At 41.8% G+C, this 25,176-nt stretch overlaps 1 protein-coding gene across 3 annotated transcripts; it reads right to left on the reverse strand.

Moving 5' to 3' along the window:
• Positions 1–14: 14 nt before the first annotated feature.
• ogdhl (oxoglutarate dehydrogenase L) lies at positions 15–25,045 on the reverse strand. Of its 3 annotated transcripts, XM_049599919.1 has the most exons (24): positions 23,761–25,045; positions 23,149–23,341; positions 22,186–22,409; positions 21,317–21,487; positions 20,412–20,514; positions 16,459–16,574; positions 16,218–16,372; positions 15,660–15,806; positions 15,468–15,558; positions 15,185–15,364; positions 14,972–15,100; positions 13,304–13,483; positions 13,072–13,224; positions 12,308–12,410; positions 12,071–12,199; positions 11,496–11,646; positions 5,654–5,781; positions 5,101–5,279; positions 4,883–4,954; positions 4,133–4,258; positions 3,230–3,302; positions 2,978–3,141; positions 2,731–2,885; positions 15–2,122 (listed from the first exon to the last, which is right to left on the reverse strand). In XM_049599919.1, the coding sequence occupies exons 3-24, from the start codon at positions 22,405–22,407 to the stop codon at positions 1,999–2,001; spliced, it is 3,051 nt and encodes a 1,016-aa protein (XP_049455876.1). In that variant the 5' UTR covers positions 22,408–22,409; positions 23,149–23,341; positions 23,761–25,045; the 3' UTR covers positions 15–1,998. The 3 variants fall into 3 exon arrangements, with proteins under 3 accessions (XP_049455876.1, XP_049455873.1, XP_049455875.1); XM_049599916.1 differs by lacking the exon at positions 23,761–25,045 and having other exon boundaries at positions 23,149–23,530; XM_049599918.1 differs by lacking the exon at positions 23,761–25,045 and having other exon boundaries at positions 22,912–23,530.
• Positions 25,046–25,176: the final 131 nt, after the last annotated feature.

Genomic DNA, 25,176 nt, shown 5'->3' on the forward strand with positions numbered 1-25,176 from the left:
GCTGGTATGTGTGTTCACAAACAGTTACTGACAAACCTGCAGAGTATACCTTTAATGAGAAACTGGGAGAGGACAAGGTGCATACATGATGCACAGAAGGGGATAGGTGTGGTGTGGGCAGTCAACAGGGGCTGCATAAGCAAATTTTTACCCTTGTGTGTACAGTTACTACAGCCAGATGTGAAAAGTTTGACATAACAGTAACTAAAAACAGTAGCAGAATATTGAGAAGATATCAGTGGCACAGCTTGCAGAGAATCATACAGCTTGCAAACTGGCTCTAATGTCAGTCACACATTGATATATATATTTCAAGTCTGCTAACAGCAGATTGGTCTGGTCATATCATCAAAACCTTTGAGTGCGTTAAAATGAGAAAAAGATGCATTTTACTGCACATGAATTCAACCTTTCATTCATCAATAGAATAATCTGTTATTTCGTGCTTTAAACTATAGACTTTTTTATGCTGTCATGCAACATCTGCAACCAGAAATCATGACCAAAGCACGTTATTACACTTAAATATATTTTATTGCGTGTTTTATTATTCCCAGGGTAAGTGCGTGCATATGTCTCAATGGCCACACTAATATGTGGATATAATGGTTTCATTAAAAATCTAACACACATAAACCTTTAACAAAAATAATTACATATGTAAAATTACGTTTGTGCATAGATTAGGGTTAAATCTCTCAGCTGGAAGTGGAAAAGGTGAGCTACAGTATAACTGCTAGACAGGAAACATCATTTTATGGAACATTTCTATGCACAGTGTTAACTAATATCACTTCTGTTAAATACCTGGGGATTTTAATGTGACAACCAAGCATCAATATTGCTCTCAAAGCTTTGCCGTGTTTATGTGTGTGTGCGCATCCCTCAGCCTCCGAAGAGGAAGCTGAGCCTTATGTCCTAAGAAGAAAACATGGCTTCAAGTCTCGGTGCCAGCTGGCTCATGTCTCCTGGTGAAGTGAAGTGTGAAAATAAATACACACTCCTTCACTAACAACAGCTAAGGTAGCCGGAGCAAATGCAGGCACTAAAGCTACTGATGTGTTAAATTGCAAAACAGTCTTCATACCTGTGATATGTGTTCCACATTCATTGTTTAAACACACCGGTTGGTGTTTTGTGTGCGTCTTATAGCTTCTGATATTCATCTACAAAATCAATACAAATATATATCTATACTAAAAATATAAACTAGTATTCAGCTTGGCAGCAGTGGAGGTTTCTAGGGTATTAAAGCTACTCCAATAACAGTGATTGTCACAAGTGTGCTGTTGCTACTTCACCACACAACTAGGTGATAATTATGTGACTTATATTTCATGTTTGTGTAACACTTTTTTCATATAATGAAGGTGTTGGAGGTGTAGCACCGTTTAGAGGCTGAAAATTTGTGTCTGGTTTTCTTTAGACAAGGTTTTGGGGTGTGTACATATACTATGCGTATTGTGTTAAAGCCCTCATAAAGCCTATGTGTTGAATAGTGTCGAGTGAATAAAGTGCAGGTCCAGTAAAGCCGAAATTAGACTACATGATATCAGCCCAAAAATGGCCCAATTTTGATAGAGGAGGAGTTGGGCTGTATAAATGAAAAAGACTTGATTTCACTTGACATGGTGCACAGCCAGGGCACAGCAAATTGTCCTTGTATCCCCTGTCACGTGTCACAGAGGAGAACGAGCTGCATTTAGGACACTTTTGAGACCCTGGGAAAACTAGTGCGTCCAAATGTGTGCCTTTTGTCAGGATTGAACGATGATCACATAATCTGTTACAGTGACCAAGACATAAACGTTGTGCAGTGCGGTCTTGGCATAAGTCATCTATCTCTAACATAAGAATATTAAGGGTTAACATCATGTTTACTAAAAAGGCTAAGCTCCAGATTGTCACAAAGCTAAAAGAGTTTGACAAAAAGACTTAAAAAATAGACCATGATGGTTGGAGATGAAACTGCACCTCCAGTCTTGCTCCAGTTCTCAACTATACGTCCTTCTCCTGGAAGGCGCTCAGGTTGAAAGCTGCATCCATGAACCTCTTCAGCTCATTGAGGTGGGTCGACTTGTTCCCTGTCGCAGGAGCCGCAGCAGGGTCCCGTCCCACATACCTGAAAGAGACACAGGTTATTTTTAACCTGAATTTCTAAATCTTATGTCTTCAACAGGGGGATCTGCGACCCCTAGGAGGGTCCTCTGACCTCTATTTTTTGTTTATTTTTTGATTATAATATGTCTGAAATACGTACAATACATTAGCAAAGATAAATTGAGCTTTTCATAAAGCAAACAAGCAAAAAAACATTTAATTTACAGTACACAACACTGATGACAGAGTAACTGTTAACCATGAATCCATGTGCAATCATGGCAGCTAGCTAAAGCTAAATCACCGTGTGGTATCTGAAAACCAGTTAGCTAACAACTAGGTGCTAACTGGCCAGTTAGCTGTATTATTATTTTATGTGTATGGACATTCACATAATAATTGTTTTAACAATTGTATGCAGCATTAAAGGGTTTGTTTATACCTGGCACTACAAGGCCCAGTTTAATATGCAACTCAATTTTACACAATATATGTAGTAAGGCGTGCCTGCTCATTCTCTTTTAGCTAAGCAGTCCTTGGCCTGAAAGACCTAGCCAGACCCTGGCTCTAAATTAATTGCCCCATGTTACCTATAAACAAATCAGGTGCAAAGAGAACAGAAACCCTTACCATACAGGCCTCTTGTTGGCCACCACTGTGAGGAAACGCGGCCGGACGTAATCATAGTAACCCATGTTCTTGTGCTCCTCCTGACACCAGACCAGCTGAGCGTTGCCGTATTTCTCTACCTCTGCTCTGACCAGGTCAAACGGGAATGGAGAGATCTGAGGGGGGATGCCGAAGAATAAGTGGAAGAAGAAATAATAGCACTGCATCACTCATATATCAAAATCCACAGGAGAGAAAGAGTAAACACCTGTTCAAGTCTGATGATGGCGATGTCTTTGTCCAGTTTTTGCTGTTTCCTCTCTTTAGCCAGTTCGTAGTAGACTTTGCCAGTGCAGAAGATCACCCTCTTCACTTGCGCTGTGTTTTGACTTGCAGGGCCCTCGTCTGGAATCAACCTCTTGAATGTAGTGCCTGCCAACAGTGAATATGATATGTTACCTCTCTTAGTCCACTGACAGATCCCTGCATTACATTTTACAGAGATAAAGTAAAACTCCACCTTTGGCGAGGTCATCAAAACTGGACCTTGCATCGGGGTGCCGCAGCAGAGACTTTGGTGTGAAAATGATCAGCTGTGGGGGTAAAAAAAGGAAAGAGTTTCTGTCAATGACAGACAACAGATTGATTCTATCAACCATGACTTCATTGTGCGCTTTGAAAAAACTCCAGAGAAAAAAGTTTTTATCACTTTTCACGCTAATTTGTTGCCACCATATAGCACGCAACATCAGTGTTGGGAAAACAAAACATTTCTTTAACAATCAAATAAATAAAAGCCTTTGTGCTCAGCCAACCAAGTCCAGAAGTTTTCATAAAAAACAAACAATATTATCCCCTGTTGGCCTCCTCGCTAATTTGCTCAGGAAGTCGTTCTCTCATGCTTCGCAAAGCATTGCATTTATATGCGACAGGGGATCAGTTAAGACATTCACTGTGGCTGAAAACTGGGAGAGACTGAAAAAAGAGCTGTGGATTATAAAAAAAGAGGAGAAATGCTTTACAACCCGAAACTTTATGCCTAAACTTGTTCTGCTTTAGAGGTTCAAAGTTCTAATTAATTACATACAGAGCCTCATTTGTACATGTCATGGTAAAGCAATGAACAAATGAAGACATAACTAGTTTGTGCCTCTCATGTTTTCATATTTGTGAGTTTGATTTTATTCCAGCACTGATTTCCTTAACAATGAATACAGAACAAACAAAGAGAGAGAGTTCTGAGACTCTCTTAAACATAAGAAATTGTTGTCACATTACAAACTGGGCTTTTTTTTATTGTAGTAGTGTTATATGGGTGACTTAAATGCAAAATCTCAAATGTAAAATCAATGATGAGAAGACAAGCACTAACTGGAGGTAAATAAGACGCATAAAATATAGTGAAGATGCTGCTACACTTTACCGGTTTTCTGAATGGCAGCAGAATCTGCCGTCTGAGCACATGACAGTAGTTAGCAGGCGTGGAGCAGTTGACCACGATCCAGTTACAGTCGTACAGCTGCTGGACTTCAAAATCTCCACTTAACTCCTTTGTTAATAAAAAAAATAAATACAGAGGAATTGTAAAGGTTATTGATTCAGAAACAGAAATTTAACTTTAGACAAAACTACAGGGTTATAGTTTTGGTTGCAGTAATGTTTTTTTCAGCAGATGTAGCGCCTGAGTGCATCAGTGCGCTCTCTCTCTCTCTCTCTCTCTCTCTCTCTCTCTCTCTCTCTCTCACACACACACACACACACACACACACACACACAGGACAGAGAATGTTAATCCCTCAGTATGCTCCCACTAATAGTTTGATCAATATCCCATTTGAAGATGAATCTGGAGAGCTTCTGCTGATACAGCCCGCTGTGGTTCCCTCCTTGAATGTTCCCTCACCCTTGGGACCTGAGTTACTGCTGAACACCAACTCTTTTGAGGCCATAATGAAGACACTTTTAAGCTCTAGAGAAATTGGCAATCATCACTTAAGCCAACACTTGGTTTAAGCACAGTGGTCATGACATCAGCAAAGCCAATAAAACAGGAAGCGATCGAATGTTAACTGCAGCGCACCGTGTGGCGGTTGAGACTATCTGCATTAGCTAATGATGCTCCTCAAACTGGTCGCCATTTGAGGCATACTGTAAATTGTCCATGTGAACATACAGGGAAGTGATCGGGATCATCTTTGCTCATTTGCAGGAAGCGTTCAGGTCGAGCTGATGAATGTTCTGGACCCTGAGGACAAAAGAGAAGAGGATCAAGACACATAATGACAAACTAGTAGAAGAAGAATCCCATTAAAATAAAGTAAAAAAAAATCCAAACTTGCTTGTAAACACTACAGAATGACACAGTATAAGCTGGTTTATGTCCCCTCTCACCATTCCCTCCATCCCGTGTGGCAGCAGCAGGACAATACCATTGTTGCGGACCCACTTGGCCTGGCCTGGGCTGATGAACTGGTCAATGATACACTGGGCTGTGTTGTGAAAGTCTCCAAACTGGGCCTCCCAGAGGATCAGAGCATTCGGACTGGCCATGGCGAAGCCAAGCTCAAAACCTGAAGACATAGCCATCATTACACAGAGCTACAAAATGACTTATGAACTATAGCAGGGATACTCAGCTTGCTTTGCCCAGGGCCACTTTTGCAAAATGACACGAGACTAGAGGCCACTTTCTACAATTTAACGACGTTAGGGGCTAAGCCTGGACCTCTGTCAGGGAGTCTAGGGTATCCTCCTCTAGCATGCTTTTATGTGGACTCTGGCATCTTATTTACATTCATAGTACAACAAAAAATTCCCATTGTGAATCAATTTACTGTCATTGTGAATTGTAAAATGGTCATCAGGCTGCCAGGCACCCAATCATAGGCCGCAAGCTGAATATCACTAAATTACAGCATGCTGTATGACTCAAGTAGCTTCTTACCAAGCACTCCGTACTCTGACAAGGAGCTGTTGCAGACGGTATAAGGAGCCTGGTTGTCCCACAGGTGGTTCATGGGAACACAGGTTCGTTTGTCCACCTCTTGGTCATGCAGGACATGATGACGGTGACTGAAAAACATAAGAGGGACAGAAATGACTGAAACGGGCAAACAGAACCAAGACAGACATGTTACCGGCTCTGTGAGGCTGCACTCAGACACAGCTGTGCTTTGAGCTGACATGTTCACAATTGCTGACATGCTGTAACCATGTTCATCATCTTAGTTTAGCATGTTAGCATGCTAATATTAACACTACAGTCATTTGGATTTATGATTTGGTGGCCATGACAGTCCATCCAACAGTTAGAATATTTCAGCTTGGACCAAAGTGGCCTGACTGACAGACACACCCCAGACCCAGACCCAGACCACAGCCATGTTGTCAGCATGGATAAAAAACACCACTGAAATGCCAAGTCATCCATTTGTTTATGGTTCTTAAAAGGATTGTGGAGCACCCAAAATAAATCAACGTAATGACATCATCCGAGAGAGCATATATATCACAGTTAGCTGAAATTAATGGATGAAGTGGGATATAAATAAACAAAACACACACACAAACCCCTTTATGAGGCTGTGACACATGTGTATACAAAAAGCTTTTCAGCAGGGCCACAACTTCATCACTGATGAATCTTTTGATTTTTTTTTTTTTTTTGACCAAAAAAGTCAAAAACATTTTGAAAAAATTTATTAAGTCGTCCCCATGTCAGGGTGGGTTTTCTCCATGTGCTCCAGCTTCCTCCCACAGTCCAGAGACATGCAGGTTAATTGGTGACTCTAAATTGTCCGTAGGTGTGAATGTGAGTGTGAATGGTTGTCTGTCTCTATGTGTCAGCCCTGTGATAGTCTGGCGACCTGTCCCCGCCTCTCGCCCAGTGTTAGCTGGAATAGGCTCCAGCCTTCCCACAACCAGTAGTATAAGCGGTTAAGGAAAATGAATGAATGAATGAACAACAGAGAACAGAAAAAGAGAAGCTGCAACCAGTTATTGTTCATCATTTTTGCTTTAGAAATTACTTAAATAATGAATCTATTATTTATTATTGATTTAACATATCATTTCACCCCTAGTATTTACAGTTGATGACAAAAAACAAAGTGTTGTATTTGTAACAGCAGAATAGTGTTACCACACAACATTTCCAAGACTCTAAGCGGTCTTAAATGTTGGTGGTGAAAAACAACAGGATTTCTCTAAAAGGTTTTTAACCCAGAGGACACAGGAGCACTGTAAACACACAGCGCAGTGCGTGTTTTCTGGCCCATAAAGGCACTCCATGATGAGGACTCTCCCTCTCTTCTCATCTCCAGTCAGTGTGAGGCCCAACAAGAGTTGATGGGAGCAAAGAGCCAAGCGTTAACAAGCTCTGCCAGTCCGCTCGCTCCCAGTGTAGGAATCAGCCTTCAAAACCAGCACGATAAGACAATCACTTAAACCCCTTTAACATCACTTTAATGACATCTACACACACACACATCCACTCAGAAACACATACACACAGCGCCAGAGGTTATGTAACGGTCAGGCGGAAGAACAGCAGGAAATAACCCAAATCTATTGATTATTATCTTGAATGTGATATATTACCACCTAGAAGACTAGATGATCATGCTTGGAGTCCTTTGAATATTATCACCCATAATTATAGACTAATGAGGGCACATAATGTATGGCATAATTGTTTTGTTTGATCCTTGCTTCATATTCTTATATACACTTTCCTTTGATGAACAAACAAAATCAAGGGCATCCAGCATTAATTGAGGTGACACAGATAATTTCATCTTTCATTTCCTCAGACCAAAGAGAACCCAAAAACCTCACGAGAATGAGGTCTTTCTCCGGGATTGCCTCATAAACTGCGTGCCCACCTCTCTTCTTGCTTTCTCTCAAACACACACAAAAACACACACACTTTCCTCTGCCTGGGGGCCCCATTAGTCAGGGAAAGGGGTGCACGGCGCACGCAACCCACCCAAACACGACGACTGAATCCATTAGCGCACGCTGTTACGTACATCACAGAAACGCAAGCAGGCCCACTCAACTGTAACATGCCAATATGCTCAGCTCCTAAGAACTGTGAAGGGAAACAGTAGTGGAGGGATGACAAAAAGTGTAGGTGGGAGAAAAAGCAATAAGGGGTGATAAAGGGGGTGACGTCTCGTTGAAGTACAATGAGAAAGAACACGGACTCTCAACTGACACGGAGGAGGATTTAAATAAACAACAGGTGAAACAGAGATGAAGGGTGGATGCAGTGTTTGACTGCTGTCATTTTTTTCAGCTGGGCAAATTACGCTGCTGAAGGGGACAGCGGATAGGGAGAAGTAGATGTCAGTGGTAAATGTGCAGCAAAAGAAAAAGCCCTGTAGCCTCTGGTTAGTTAGTGTGATGTATGTCGCTGTGAGCCGAGAGGGAGGGGTGGGGGGTGGGGAGGGTGGGTTGGTGTCAGTGAAGATGGGCTGGTGGAGAAATGATAGGGGACAGATGAGACAGGCACAGTGAAAGGGGGAGCTGGTTTTGTTCATGTGTCACTCGTCCCTCCATACCATGACAACACCATGTGGGCTTCACTGTTCCCAGGAGACTGCACTGACGTCTTCTGTCTGTCAGACTCTCTGTGCCAATCTCCCTACCCTGCCCTCCCAATTACTTAATTCACTATCTTCAGGTAACTGTTCTTTACCCTTAATCTCTGGTGAGGCAGAGACTCAACACCCGTACCAACATGATTTCAAAACACCTAATTTGAGGAAATATCAGTTTAATGCTGCATTCACCTCGTCTGGCCTGGGAACGCCTTGGGGTCCCTTAGGAGGAGCTTGAAAATGTCTGGGGTCTTTGCCTGCTGCCCCTGCGACCCGGCCCCGGATAAGCGGATGAAAATGGATGAAAATGGACGGATGGGCTGCATTCACACCAAATCAGGTGTTGTGGCTAAAACGACAGTCCTTCCATTTATTTAAAAGTGAGTAGTGCATCTACGCTGTGGGGGTGGGGACGGCAGGGGCTGCCATAAAAATAAAACACATTGTTCTGCAGCGCAAGTTGAAACAGGTCAGCTTCTGGAGAATGCAACATGACGTCACACTGCAGTGGGTAATCATGTAACTGGCAAACCCTATTTTGATTTTTGCAATTAATGTATGTCCCCTTTCTTTTTATCCTTTGTCTCAATCTTATTTTATAAAATCTTTTTGGGCTGTTTATGTGTCTTTGTGCCTGTTTTTTCTTTTGTAAAAAAAAAAAAAAAGACTAGCAAACACATCGGAAGACACCCGCAGTCCATGGGAACAAGTAATACTGTAATTGTTATAGAGTGTAAAATGTATTAACAGGCTGTATGTACTATCCTACAAAGGAGAGGAAAGCACTCAGTTTGTTTACGTGTGCGGGCACGTGTGTCTTTTTTGGCGGTAAAAATAATACAGTGATAATAATCAACAGAAATTCTACAGATCTTTTAAGCTACATAAACAAAGTTACCAAAGACAGGTACTCAGTCACTGAGATGGGGAAACTGGCTTTCTATAGCTGGTCTCCACCCTCTGTTCCCCCACAAATGGGCCATTTTAGTGACACTCCCTCACAACCACACAACCCTGTAGTTAATCGCTGCAATGTCATGAATGCAAGAGTCATTGTATAGCTATTATTATCATAGTATTTTGGATATTTTCTAATACTAATATACTGTATATGACAACATGGCAAATGTCTGCAAAATGACATATCAAATGAAAAATACTGATGTTCAAAACAATGAACTGTGCTCCAGCATTTAATGTGTGTCAACACATTTGTTGAATGATAAAAACAGTAAGATACAGTCAGGTCCATAATTATTTGGACAATGATACAGTTGTCATCAAACAATGAATACCTGCTTAAAGTGCAGACTCTCAGCTTTCATTTAAGGCTTTTTTCAAAAATGTAGTATGAACCGTGTAGGAATGACAACCATTTCTTTACACAGTCCCCCAACTTTAAGGGCTCATAAGTATCTGGACAAACTAACATAATCATCAATTAAACAGTCAGTTTTAATACTTGTTTGCAAATCCTTTACAGTCAATGACTGCCTGAAGTGTTGGACACATAGACATCACCAGATGCTGGGTTTCTTCCCTGGTGATGCTCTGCCAGCCCTTTACTGCAGCCGTCTGCACTTCCTGCTTGTGTTTTGGGTGTTTTGCCCTCAGTTTTGGCTTCAGCAAGAGAAACGCATGCTCAGTTGGATTCAGGTCAGATGATATGACTTGGCCATTGCAGAACATTCCACTTCTTTGCCTTAAAAATGTCTTTGGTTGCTTTTGCAGTATGCTTCAGGTCATTGTCCAACTGCACTGTGAAGCATCGTCCAATGAGTTTTGAAGCATTTAGTTGAATCTGAGCAGATAATGGTGCCCCAAACACTTCAGCTTTCATCCTGCTGCTCTTGTAAGCAAGACAAGACTTCACTAGAATAAATACAGAGGGTTTATCATGATGCAAACCACTGGTTAGCCTTAAAAATGGAAGGTCAGATTAGAGTTTGTCAAAAACCATCTAAAAAGCCTGTACAGTTGTGGAACAGCATACTATGGACAGATAAAACAAAGATCAACTACCAGAATGATGGGAAGACAAGATAAGGAAGAAGGGAAGGAACTGCTCATGATCCAAAGCATACCACCTCATCAGTGAAGCATGGTGGAGGTACTGTTATGTCATGGCCATGCATGGCTGCCAGTGGAACTGGTTCTCTTGTATTTATTGATGATGTGACTGCTTACAAGAGCAGCAGGATGAAAGCTGAAGTGTTTGGGGCACCATTATCTGCTCAGATTCAACCAAATGCTTCAAAACTCATTGGACGATGCTTCACAGTGCAGTTGGACAATGACCTGAAGCATACTGCAAAAGCAACCAAAGACATTTTTAAGGCAAAGAAGTGGAATGTTCTGCAATGGCCAAGTCATATCATCTGACCTGAATCCAACTGAGCATGCGTTTCTCTTGCTGAAGCCAAAACTGAGGGCAAAACACCCAAAACACAAGCAGGAAGTGCAGACGGCTACAGTAAAGGGCTGACAGAGCATCACCAGGGAAGAAACCCAGCATCTGGTGATGTCTATGTGTCCAACACTTCAGGCAGTCATTGACTGTAAAGGATTTGCAAACAAGTATTAAAACTGACTGTTTAATTGATGATTATGTTAATTTGTCCAAATTAGCCCTTAAAGTTGGGGGACTGTGTGAAGAAATGGTTGTCATTCCTACATGGTTCATACTACATTTTTGAAAAAAGCCTTAAATGAAAGCTGAGAGTCTGCACTTTAAGCAGGTATTCATTGTTTCATTTAAAACCCATTGTGGTGGTGTACAGAGCCAAAATGACGACAACTGTATCATTGTCCAAATAATTATGGACCTGACTGTAATTTCATCTTGATATGATCTGTCTCAAAGTTTATTAGCAATACATAATTAGCACCCAGCCATGCATCATCCCAAGGAAAGATAAAGATGATCTATAATTGAAAAACAGTCACTGAGTTCATTCACTGAGAGGAGAGACTGTGACACCACAAGGACTCCTGAGCTATAAAAAAGAAGACTGTAAAAATCAATATTGTTAAAAGGCTCTCTTTATTCACTAACTACATTTGACACATACTTAATACTTCTACTACATATTACACTATAAGATCTCCTTCTGGTGTTAATAGATTCACATAGATCATTGCAGAGGAGAGCTTGAGTTTTCAGCTGTGTTGACATGGACTCACCTAAAGGTGCCCCGCTCTACATCCTGTCCACTGAGTCGTACATGGATGCCATCTTTGAGAAGGGAACCAAAGGCCATGTACTCTCCTAAAGCCCAGTCCATCTGCCGATTCTTCACCAGGTCAGCGCGACCACGCAGGATACGAGACACACCTGGAGAACACACACATACACAGAGGAGCACAAATGAAACCAAGGAGAGCACTGGGGAGAGGAGTGTAAAACGCAATGGACTGACATACTGCACTGTAAATTACATTAAAAAACCCCTGTGGCAGCCTTAGTTGCTATAGCATGAGCCAAATTGGCTGTGCAGGCCAAACACCTGCTGTTAGGAAAGGCTGTGTTTACAGGTGAACTGCTTTAACTGACTTAATATCATCAATGTAGACAAAAAATGAAGTGTGGCAATGAGGTTGATGTGTTTTAAAGATTTTTATTATATAATTCGGTGGCATTTATCCTATAATGTGTGCTCTCCTTTGTGTAGATTCCTGGCACAGCATATCAATATGACTACTATCATCGGCATTACTACGACCGTTAGCCTGTCTCTCTGCTCTATTCTGCAACTCACCAGGGTGGATTTTAAAATCTTCCAGAGGCACTGAGCTGGCTGACTGGCCAATGTGCTGCAGAACCTCCTCATCCAGTCCTGTGGGGACACAGCTCATGCTCTTGGGCTCTCCCTCTGCTGTGAAGAAATCTACAGAAAGAGAGACAGTGTCACTTCGACAGGAACAGAAAGTATATTCAGAAAGGCAGTCGATCATAAGAAAAAACTGAACTTGAATTACTGGAGGGGAAAATTTACCTGGCCAGGGGGAATCGAGCCAATGCCGAATGTGTAAAATCTTTTCATCCTTGGAGCTGGCGTATTCCTCCTCACATATCTTATCATATTTGGCAACTTCTTCCTGCAGCCACATTTGGTAATATGTTACAGGGACAATGAAATTGTCACATATTGAGTGATGCACAGTTTGTTTACTTCAATTAAAGGACTACAGATGACTAACCAAAACTGTGTGTAGCGAGAAAGAGAGAAAGAAATATTAGAGGAGGAGAGAAGTCTCCACCAGCAGTAATGGTTCTGCCTCGCTATATTACAAATGGGGCTTTTGCAAGAGTCCAAATAGCGGGCCACACAACAGAAAACAATGTCCATCAAAAGCCAGGAAGGAGCACACCAGAGAGGAGCTGCAGTATTTCTCTGACTGACAAGCAGTATAAAAAAATGTTGAGAATGGATGTTACGATCAAAGTTTGTGTTTTGGATGAAGAACCTGAGCAATTCCACTGAATGGCGGCAGAATCTGAGGTATACTTCAGCTTCATTGAGCAATATATACTCTATGTGAGGGATTGTGAGGCTGGGTGATTGAACTGAGGCAGTAAATTGAAAGTCAAATACACAGCAGTGCTGGCACAACATATTTACTCGAAGGCTGGGGTAATATCTAAGTGTGATTTAATGCACATAGTCCAGCGGATGGTGATGCCAAATAAAACAGCATACAGTAGCCGCTACCAGTATACAGAACATTTAACAAGAGCAAACAGCTTTAGATCACAAACCTCAAATTCCTGCAGCGTCACCACTCCCTCCGCAATGAGCCTGTTGGAGTACTTTTTCAGCACATGCTCCTGCCGACGGATCTGTTTGTACATCAGTGGCTGGGTGAACATGGGCTCGTCCATCTCATTATGGCCGAAGCGCCTGTAACAAACCTGTAAATACACACATAAAAGCCATGTTCAAGTGTGTACTTATAATCGTGTTTGCTGTTAAGACTCGGCTCCGACTAACCAGGTCGATGACTACATCCTTGTTGAAGGTGGACCTCCACTCTGCAGCCACCCGGCACACGTACATGACTGCCTCGGGGTCGTCAGCGTTCACATGGAAGATGGGTGCATTGACAACCCGAGCCACATCAGTGGGGTAGGGTGAGGAGCGGGCCACTCGAGGGTCTGTGGTGAAGCCAATCTGAGAGCCAAATTTGATATCATTTAGAGCCTAGAATTACATGTAGAGTAGGAATGCATGATCATACCGGCACATCATTGTTATCAGCAGATTAAGGCTTTAAAATGAAACATCAGAATTGGCCTGAGGTGAACATGATGACGCTTTAGTTATGCCACTTTCATTGGTGGAAATAGGTTGAATTTGCCCTGGTTGAGGCTATTTACAGGATTGTCTCAGGGAAAGCATCACCCAAGCCTTTTAAACTAGGATGGATTTTACTGTTTTGTTTGAAAATGTTACATAAAAATAAAGATGGCAAGTTTTACATGTAACCTAAGTTGAAGTAGTTTAGTCATTCTGTCTGGTGACTGTGTACATTTTTAAAAGCATTGTTTTTAATGTCTAAATCTGCCAGTGGGCCATGACGATAAGAGTAGGTATAATACTATCATTATATTATTCCATGACAGGGGAGTCTTGATGTTCTCTGCAATTAGTTGTAAAAATATGTGTATATATATTAATTCATTCATTTCCATAACTGCTTATCCTCCTGAGGGTCGTGGGGGGCTGGAGCCTATCCCAGCTGACATTGGGTGAGAGGCAGGGTACACCCTGGACAAGTCGCCAGACTATCACAGGGCTGATACATAGAGACAGACAACCACTCACTGTGGGTATATATAGGTATCTGCAAATGGACAAAATGAGTTGGAAAAAAATCGGCACGTCAGATAATGGAGAAAAAAAACAATATCCTGAATCCCTTATTCAAAGTGATCCAAATGATGTTCAGTACAACAGAACATGTTCGACTTTTATAAGTAACATACAAACTAAATAAAATATCTTTATGTATGTAATTTTGTTCATTTTTACTCATACTTCTCTTGGATAATTAATTCAAATAACAGAATTGTGTAAAACAATAACACATGATCACATCTTCAGTTGACGAACGACAGCAAATAATCGTCTAGACCCAGTTATTATTATTAATATCTAACACCTTTTAACCAAATGTAGGACAGATTTTTGGACACATCATGTTTTGTTTTTATGTTTTTAAGCATAGCAGGTAAGCAGTATATTTGTGGTCTTGTGCAGAGGTAAGTGTTATGTAGGAATATGTTTATTAATCTACATTTTGCCAACAGGTAAGTACAAGTATGAAGTAAAATACAGTATTATAGTTTTTTAGAGATCTGTAACATTAGAATTGTTGACTTTTACATAAGAAGGCTCCACTTAGTGTCACAAAAAGAAATAAAAAATGGATAAATGAAAATAGATAAAATGTTTGTAGCACTTTAGACCTCACAATTCAAATTTAAGACTATTCAATGATTTTTAAGGCCTTGTTGTTATAAAATTGAATTGGACCTGCAGACACCCTGTCATTAGTATAAGCAATATTACTGGCATAACATGTGAGTATATTAGAAAACATATGCATTCTAGTAAATGGTAAAAGTGTCAGGTCACATGTTGCAGTCTCTCCAATACCTGGTTGTTGACCACCACATGGATTGTACCATGTGTGGTGTAGGAGGGGAGCTCACTCAGGTGGAAAGTCTCATACACAACTCCTTGTCCAGCAAAAGCAGCATCACCGTGTATCAAGATGGACATCACCTGGAAAAATCACCTTATAGACTCAACCGGACAGAGTAATACATTGTATCGCTAATGGAAATCTACATTTTCAATAAGTGTTACCTTCTTTCCCTGAGTGTCCCCTCTGTAGAACTGCTCAGCTTTGGTCTTGCCCTGAACCACTGGATCCACCGCCTCCAGGTGGGAGGGGTTCGCCATGAGTGACAGTGTGATGTTCCTTTCTGTCTCACGGTTAATCCTCTCGTGGTACATCCCAAGGTGGTATTTGACATCACCTGAACCCTACAGGTGGAGAGAAAGGTTGTGAAATAAAGCGTTAGTTGTATATCCACAAGGTTTTTTTCTGATACTTTTCCACACAGTCAGGCATCCGCAGTTCCCACACCTCATCAGCAGCCTCTAACTTGGGGTCAAATTGACAGAAGATCTGATCCAGGTCCTTACGGATCACATTGGCCAAGACATTCAGTCGACCCCTGGAAGCAGTTTACCAAGTATACATCAGATGTGGAAGGACAAGAATTATCTGTATGCATAGATTAAGCTGAGAGGCAAAGAAATTTGTGGAGCAGAGTACCGATGAGGCATCCCCATGATCACGCTGTCGATGCCGGCGCTGCTCGACTTGTCAATCATGGTTTTGAGAGCAGGGATGAGCACTTCACAGCCCTCCAGACCAAAACGTTTCTCTGATGACCACTTTCTGGCCAGGAAGTCCTCAAACCTAGACATAAAAAAGATAAAACTCCATTACAGAAAGTTATTTTTGGAACAACACTTCAATGATTGAGAGAACTTGTGCTCAAGCATTTGGCAAATGTATTTCAGTATCAATGTGTGTGTGTGTTAATAGGAATAACACTGCAACAGCATACAACAAGCAAGCGTACAATAAAAAGAATATACACATTAACAATAGGTGGATCACCTCCAGGAAACTCCGGTGACTTCAGAGATCATTGATCAAAGATTAAAATGAGCCCACATGAAGAATAGGGTGCGTATCTTTTCAAATATATGCGTGTGCAAGAGTTTTGTTTATGTTATTTGAGTCTCTGATGTGAGCTATAACTAAAAGTGAGGTATAGTGCTGTCATCAAAGTGTAAAGTCAGTGGATGTTTATTCCTTGCTGACCGTGTGGATCTGATCAGGCGGGCCAGCAGAGTCCTCTTCTCAGCATTAGTGAACTGCATGATTCCCGGAGTCTCAAATTTCTGACGAATCCACTGACACTGGTCCACATTGTTGATGAACATGTACTCGACTCCTATGTGTCCACAGTAGGTTGTCTGAAGAAGATTAAAAAAACACAGCATGGTAGTGTTATGCCTTTCCCTCATCATTAGAAACATGTATAAAAAAGAAAACAAGGTACCTCTAGTCTGTGTATAATTTCTTTAAGAGGGAGAGTGGTGTCTCCTCCTCCGATGAAGGTGGTGGGAGGCAGTTGAAAGGTCCTACCCAAGTCAGACTCATCAAGACCGTAGAAACCTACAAAACCAGACGAAATCTTTTTCAGCACAATAAGATTCAGATTCAGACCTGCCTTCATCAAGTTTGATTAAAGGATCTCAATGTGACATCCAGAACATTTATACAGCAGCAAACAACTACTTGCTAAGTAAAGATATAGCAGAGTAATGGGTTATAGCGGTTATAATCAGTTACTGCTGATATTGTTGCGAAAGCGTAGCACCCACCCTCTGATTGCCCCCCAGGTTAACACTGTTTGCTCTGTCAGCCCTGTTGTTACCACTGTCCATGCTGTTAGCACAGTTAGCTGCAAGCACCATTAGCTGCTAGCCACCTCCATATTGAGAGCCCTGTACAACCTCTGAATCATAGATACACTCTGAATATCATATAGAGCTCCTTCAGCGATCTGAAATTTCGATATAATTCGACTGTGAAGATCTTAAGTTCTTCCATTTCTTCTGACATCATGCAGGCAGCAGACATCGGAGCTTAGAGTGTGACTAAGAGTCCACCAGGAATGAGTTTTTGATTAGACCCCTCAAATAAGGTCTGTGGTTAACACAAGCTTAAGAGACTGTCACATTTTGTTCTACAACATAAAATACCTCAGTAAACACCCAGCTCATGTACTTTGAAGCTTCTAGCTGGTGGTAACATGAGGTCATGCAACTGTAGTGTAGTTCGTTTATAGCCCAACGTTAGCTTTTTACTTCTGGTGATTGCATTTAGGCTTCAGTAATCATGACAGTGGTGCAGATTTGTGAAGATTATCTTGTTGAACAAAACCTGTAAGTATCATAAATGTTTATTTGCCACAGAGCTTATTTTCTGCAACAATACAAAAGTGGAGAAATCCCATAGGCTTTTTGACGAGAGAACCAGTTCAATGCAAACTGACGCATCGGCCTACAGAAAAACATCCCTGGGGCATGCTATAATAAAAGTATAAAAATGTCATATTATGATTACTGGTTAAATGAAAATTAGTTACCAGACTAGTTGTTCATCAAGCATAATGCCAAACAGCATTAGAAATTGAATATCTTTTGAGGTTTTGGACTTTAACTCAGGCAAAACAAGCACTCCAAAGATGTCCCCTCAGGCAGCGGGAAATTGGCCATTTTTCACAACTTTCTGACATTTTCTGGACTAAATGATTAATGCATTGGTTTAAAAAAATGCTAACCAACAGATTAATTGATCATGAAAATAATTAGCACCTGCAGCCACAACTGAGACGGCAATCTTATTGAAAGCATGCGCTAATCGCTTTTTGGGCTAGACTTTTATAATGAATAGGACAAGAGTGCAAACTTAGGGAATAACACTGCAGTGAATTAAAGTTAAGTAAAAATTAAATGAAAGTTGAATCAAAGTAAGTTTGTTTCTGATGGCAAAAACTGGGGAAAATAAAGCTTGGTTATGAAATAAAAACAATTATCCAGGATGCATTTGCAGACAGTACAGTAGCAAGACATGTGGAGACACAGCATCAGTATCAGCGGCCCCACATAAGTTTCAGTGCTGACAAAGCCCACCTGAGAAGGCTGGTCAAGCTCAAGATCGCAGGCAACATAAGAGGAGACAGGTGCAAATCATATTAGGAACACAGCAAAGACAAAGGGGGCCAAGAATAGACTCTTGTGCTATCAGCTGACCAAATAAGGGGCCACGGAAGCTGTCATTAGCTTTCATTAGGAAGCTTTGGTCCTGGTGACAATACATAATGCGACGCTATGTCCTGACACACTGATTACTGATAACAGCAGCCAACAGAAACAATGTCTCTCTCTTTCTCTCTCTCTCCTCCCTCTTTACTAGCTATTACTGTAGACTTCGATCGCTTTCTGTGGCCGTCCCGCATCCACCAATCCTCAGTCCGCTAAATGAAATGGAGAATGACAAGAGCTTGGCCTGAGATTAATGACAGCATTAGGCTGACCAACCCGTATACAGACTTGGCAGAGGACGTGATGGAGCTTTTATACTGAAATACCACTTACACTCTTGGGTCTGATGAGTTATGCAACCCTGGGCGTGTATAATGTGCATATAGATACACATGTATGTACTGTGCCAACCCTCAGAGGGATACAGACATGTTATTGAAATAAAGTGCATGAAAAATACAAATCAGATATTTTTATTATGAGGCAAATGAAGCTTTTGAAGTGTGCCAATGCACAGAATATGCTTATGACTGAAACCCTTAAGTACGACTATTATCCTGAGGTAATTAGGAGGAAAGATTTCTATAGTAGGAAACTAATCAGCATATATACTGCCTGTGGGTTAACTCCATGTGCTTTTAGTTAGGAAAGGAGGATAAAATAAGGAGTTCTATACCTCTTCTATGCAAAGTCTAATGACAGTACAATCTCTTTTGATATGTATTATTGAAATTGTGCAGCCTGTTTAACATGGGTCTCATGGAGCCTTCAGTTATGAAACGACCCCAGTACATGAAAACCTATGGCTACGTTCACATTACAGGCCTTAACGCTCAATTCTGATTATTTCCACACATCGATCTTTCTGCCTAGACTGTTCACATTCATGTTTAAAGTGACATGAATCTGCCCTAAAACGTGTCACATGTAACCAATAATGTCACACACGTGCACATAGGAACAACAACAACAAATGTTAATAAACAAGGGCCAGTTGCACAGTATGACACTTAACGCTTGCATGAAAAATTTTGTCAATAAATGACTGGAAAGATCCTGTTGCATAAAACCATAGAGCAATCACTAATTGTAAAGGGGCTGGAAAGAGCACAGCTTTGGAAGACTGAGTGATTGAACCCAAGACGGTCACACTCATAAACTGACTTCTGGTAAAACTGAAATCAGTTGCTCATCATTAAGTGTGTCCATTGGGTTCTCACGGTCATGAAACACACTTAACTCAAGGAAACCTTAACCTTAACTTGGACTTTGAGGAAAATCTTTACTTAAGGTGCTTTGCACAACCAGCCTCAGGCATTTGGGGGTAAAAAGAAGAAAGATGTATCGATACAAGCTTCATCTCTAAATGGCTGCCATAGTGGGAAGGCCCAATGACATCATTCTTCATAATAAATAGACATGTGCTTCTGTTTTAGAGAGTGTTGAGCAATGGACTTTTGTTTGCGGGATAAAAGACTGTCATAAAAATGAGCTTTTGGTCCACTAGCTCTACTAGCAGCTATGCTGGTAGTTATGGCTTGAGAGAGAGGCATGGGGGCGGCTGGGAGTAACGAGTGGTGGGGCCACAATGTGGAAGGTTTCAAGGAAATACCGTTCTTCCAAACCTTAGAATGTTTGGGCTACATTTTGATATCTCTGTCAGCGCCTCACGACAATGCTGTCATGGCACAGGCAAGCTGTCCCTGTTAAAAAGCAAGTGGCAGTCGGGCTCTATGGGCTAGTGACTGGGGCAGCCTAATGCAGCATTGGTAGGGATATGGCTGCCCTCTGTAGTCTCAATGGACAGCTCCAATGCTGTATGGTAAGTGATTTGAGTCTGTGCAGTGAAGTATGACGTGGTAAAACCAGGGATGTATGGGAAAAACACATGATTCCAATATGACCATTCTCACAGCGGTCACAGAGCCAGTGATTATACATGTGTAAGATTTAGGACCACTTATGAAAGTGGCCCAGATCTGATTGAAAAAATAATGGATTTCTGCATAAACAGTGCGCTGAAAAAAATCAGATCTATGTCACATGAGAGCAAAAACATCGGCATTTGCTTGTAATGTGAAAGCAGTCTATGAAGACATTTGGCTCAAGACATAACAAAAATCATCCTTTATTCACACTGAAGATTTCTGGTAGGTGTTTTGATTTGCCTTGTGAGGCTCACCTAACTTATCGATGGTGGTGATCAGGTCGGAGGGAACGAAAGAGTCCAGGTCAGCCTCCAGGATTCCCAACGGGTCCAACTGGGCAACATGGTGGCCACGAATCTACTCAGAGAGACAAACAGAAAAGATGTAGAGGAGGTGGGAGAAAAGAAGAGATGAGGAGAATCAGGTAAAAAAGAGAAAGTGACCAGTTGGAGAGATTAAGATTCAGCAAGGGGCTGCCATCATGATGCTGAGCGTGAACAGCTGGGGAATAAGCTAACACTCAGTTATAGGTCAACCTTTCTAAGAAAAGAGCCCCATGGGGGTACTTTTATTTCTATGCACACACACACACACACACACACACACACACACACACACATTCCCATCAGGACTGCAACCAGTTGGGAATAAAAGTGACGCCTTTGCCAAAAGAAAGAATTTAATAAATCCCTCAGATAGTTCTTCGAATTAATTTGAGGGCGAGGGGAAATGTTACCACCTGTTTTGTTTAAGTAGTCTCTTTGATATTTCCAGTTTTCAAAAGGCAGCAGGGGTAAGTAGGTTAGATTAAATCTTGCAATTTGCATAAACTTGTGCAGTGACAAACAAATTGTATATTCCTTTTAATACAAGGACACACAGTATAAACAGCTTTCCCTGCCAGTTGCATCTGTTTTGGCAAGTCAAGAGGATCTTGTCTGATGCATTTTTCACATGTGCACATTGGAGATACAAATAGTCGGCAGGTTGTGGCTCGAGGTAGATGACATCTTAATACTGTACACAGACACTGCTTTAAGATTTGAACGGATGCCCATGAGATATGTGATCAATCTTTTAATCTGTAAATAACATAAATCTACATTATACAAGCTAATAGCTGATGTGCGTGCAGCTGGGCCGGGTGAGTGTGGAGTACCTGGTAGGCTCTAATGAGAGTGTGCACGGCCAGGTGGTCCTCCACCACTTTCTGTGCCATGTCTGGTGAGTGGGACAGCACTCGGCCCTGGAGCAGAGCGGAGGGGCGTTGCTCGCCCGCCTCGCCAGACGGACTGGAGGCCTGGATGTTACGGAAGAATGCGTCCCAAGACTAGAACACAGAGAAAGACAGATTTAGCAGAGGCAAGAAGGTCCCTCGCAAACATGGACCAAAAGAATCCCTGCTGCTTACTGGCTGCTAGGTTAGGAGATGACAGGACGGTGAAAGGTTGGACAGGAATCCAGGTCACAGCAGCTACAGTATATTGGGATGTGCACCTTGCAACTGAGCTTCCAGTACACACTAGTGCAGTGGTTCCCAACTGGTGGGTCTTGAGTCCACTCTGAATGGACCACAAGTGACTTGCCACCATGTTAAGTTTACAAAAAACACCCTTTACTTTTAAGTACAGCAAATTTCCAGCACTGAGTTTTTATTCTGAAGTGCCATGTCTTGCTGGAGAGTCAGTGACGTAACGGACAGCTACTTGACAGAGACAGCAAACTAGCTGGACAACATGGTTAAACACAAATGTATTAAACTGTGTGGACCTTGAACTAATGACTAAGACCAAATCTGGACCCTGTGGCTGGAACAGTTGGGAACCACTGCATTAGTGCACATTTATTTGGTGCCCTTTTTCATGAACAACACTGGCAACAGCAGTTAGTTATACTTCAATTCCAGGTGTGCTTCAAATTGCTCCCTCTGCAAATTTCTATTCATGGGCAATGAAACTTCTATTCAGTGTTCAGTTTTTTCTATTAACTAATGTGGGAAAATTGGCACACGTTGTTGCACACTGTTACCTCGTGGACGTTTTTATGATCCTCCAACCAGGCAAAGTACATCTCCTCCACATAGCTGGAGCTACTGGCCACTGCTGAGACATCAGGCGCAGCCCCTGAGGAGCAGCCTCTCCTGGGATCAACCAGGCGCCTGGCCGGGGCCCCTCCACATGCACGCAGCCACTGACTCCCCCCAACACACCCACCCCTCAGCACACCCGCTAACACCCGAAACTGACTCATAGCTGGAGACAAAGTGAAAGAGAAAGGTGAGGTTAGAGAGAGTCAACAATCACATCTCAGACATCACATGTCTGGATTAACATTCCTTTAGAAAAATGCAAGAAAAAGTTTTTTATTACTGGGGTTTGATAATTTATTATAATAAACCATCTCTGGATGAGAAATTTCTAAATGTCACACATCAAACAATATTTCTGCTGCTTAAACTGATTATAGGTTGTGCACAGAGCGCGTATCGTGCTTAACGGGGAGCATAATTGCGCACAGACTCCTTATGGATGAAATGACTTTTACAAGCGTATATTTTCGATGGGATCCCGACTGATCACAGCAGCACATATTTACTGTAAAGAAAAAAACCTGCAAGGCTAAGTGCGGCCACATAACGGCCTGTGCGTTTGTTTATTCTGCACAAAGTCTCTGCAGCTGCAAAAAGCGCGTCACCGCAAACAGCCCAAGTATGAGGTCCTACTGCAGAAACTGCCGTTGCTACAACTTCCTCACCTTTTCCTGCAGGATGCTTTACAGGCTCCTTCACACTACAGCGCCGACATCACTACCAAAACACTGCCTGTGTCATTCTGGGTCTGTTGCCGTTTCCTGTGGACCACTAATCCCTCAACGTCAACATTAAATCCTCATAATCTCCCCTCGTCTCTGCCACTGGAAACGCGCGGAATCACGGGAAATAGGACAGTGGCTTCAAATGTCACCTGATTTATTTCTATATATTTCAATTACCTTAGTCTGACTTGACTCTATTGTCATCGCCGGAGGGTGCAAGTAGGACAGGTGCCAGCGAAGGTGCCAGATCCAAAGAGCAGGCACGGTTTGACACGCCCCCCGTGTGTCAGGCGGTGCTTCTTGTGCCCAGCCAGCAGCATGCTGCACCCAAAGGTGCCAGTACTGCCTAGATAAGGGGTACACACACCAGCTCAGGGAGAAAGAGAAAGGAAAACAATCATCACACTTCATTTTGTAGTTCTTTACCAAAGTGATACAAAAAAAAAACAATAAATTAGTCTGTTAGTGCTGTTTGTAACTAACAGAAATCAATTTTATAATCATAATACTTCAATCTATGAGTCCCCACACACACTTATCATCCACACAGGTCATTTGTTTCCTTCTAAGTCACATCACACATATGTCTTTCCCCTCAGTGTTAATTATATAAGCCAATTAAACTTTTATAAAGGCTGAACATGAGTCATTTGAGCAAGTGGTTTCAGATTGATGGGCTTCTACCTTGAGTGGGTTAAACAATAAGATAATTGGCCCTCCCCTCCCTCCCTTCCCCCCCTGCACAACCTCCCTCTCCTCCTCATCTAGGTTTTCATCATTCATACTTACTGGCACAGACGGAGCAGTATTATCAATCACGACAAACACGCCACTGAGAAGGGGAAAATGGAGTGGACACGAGTTGCAGGAGGATCTACCAGACAGAACAGTGCAGGTCTAAAGATCAGAGCATCATTATGTGGTTTGTAAAATCTTTGTCAGCGTCCTCTTTCATCAGCATGTCTAATTTGGTTAATATATTCATTCACATGAGCCATAGCGTACTGTATATAACCAAACGTTTACACCCATGTGAAGAATATATTCAGTGTACTTTAACTCAGAGACAACACAGTGTTTCCTAACAGAGTTCCTCCTCTTTGATTATTTGCATTGGTGTTTGCTGCTGCTCTCCCAGCTGACCTGGAGAATGAAGGGTCAGGCAATTATGAACTGAAATGCCATTTTGTTGCAGTGACTTTGCTGCCTGACAAAGATGGAGTGAAGACCAGTTGTTTTCTGGCGTTTTATTAATAGTATTCTTCATTGAAAAGACCTGTGCCGCTGGGTAACATTACGGGGCCCTGTGTTAAATTACATCCTGTTTTAGAATAATTACATCACTAGACAGAACAAAACTGGACCAGCTGTACTGCCTTTGAAACATTTCTTGTTTATGGGGAATTAAACAAGTGACAGTCTCTCCGACCTCCTATTTCTGGTGACATAAAGTGAAAAACAGTCAAAATACGTCATCAGTTGTTGACTGATGGTTATTCATTTGTAGGATTTGGCTGGCACATTCAGTCAATGTTCAGAGTCCAGATAAATCTTTGATTTAATCCAGGAGGCAGCAGTAACCTAAATAAAGTTCATGTCCAGGTGACCCAGGCTCATGGCAGCCATCAGCAGCCGGGTCTGCCAAACCAAATTGACTTTGTTTCGAGTCCACAGCTCGTTTGGGCAATGCCGGGCTCAGTACAAAGAGCGGGAGAAGCAGCAGATAATGTGTAATCCACTTATCCCAGCCAAGCCTACACACACCATTTATGGAAGTCCACGTCACGGGGTTATTTAGGATCCCTAATTCATCTAATAAAGCATGTTTGGAGGTGGAATTAAATTTGTCTGAAAGCCCTTGGTACACGTGCTATCACAAAAATCAATCACATTTCAAATGATTAAATAATGTATGATTTCATGAAATGATGTGACAAATCTGTGGAGCCACGGGTTACAAACATGCATATAATGGGGAAATTAATTATCTCTGATGAGCATGAAATAATTATATCTAGATGATCTATGCATAATTTCATTACCCTGATGTAAAGAAAGAACATACTGAAAGCACAGCAGAATGGCTTAAGACATAATTTTTGGTTAACGTTAGAATGACCAATAAACATCCTGTCCCTAAATGATTTTGCTTGCACTGTAGTGATCCTTTGATCATCATAAATCACATTGATTTGAGCAGAGAAA

Source organism: Epinephelus fuscoguttatus, linkage group LG16 (assembly GCF_011397635.1).
Source record: "Epinephelus fuscoguttatus linkage group LG16, E.fuscoguttatus.final_Chr_v1".
In the NCBI taxonomy this organism is placed as follows: Eukaryota; Metazoa; Chordata; class Actinopteri; order Perciformes; family Serranidae; genus Epinephelus; species Epinephelus fuscoguttatus.

Coding starts and splice junctions, on each gene's coding strand:
- ogdhl (XM_049599919.1), bottom strand. CDS start 22,407: ATGAGTCAGTTTCGGGTGTTAGCGGGTGTGCTGAGGGGTGGGTGTGTT. Junction 4,259..4,882: donor ATGATCCCGATCACTTCCCT/GTATGTTCACAT, acceptor TTATTAACAAAG/GAGTTAAGTGGAGATTTTGA. Junction 2,123..2,730: donor GCCAACAAGAGGCCTGTATG/GTAAGGGTTTCT, acceptor TGTCTCTTTCAG/GTATGTGGGACGGGACCCTG.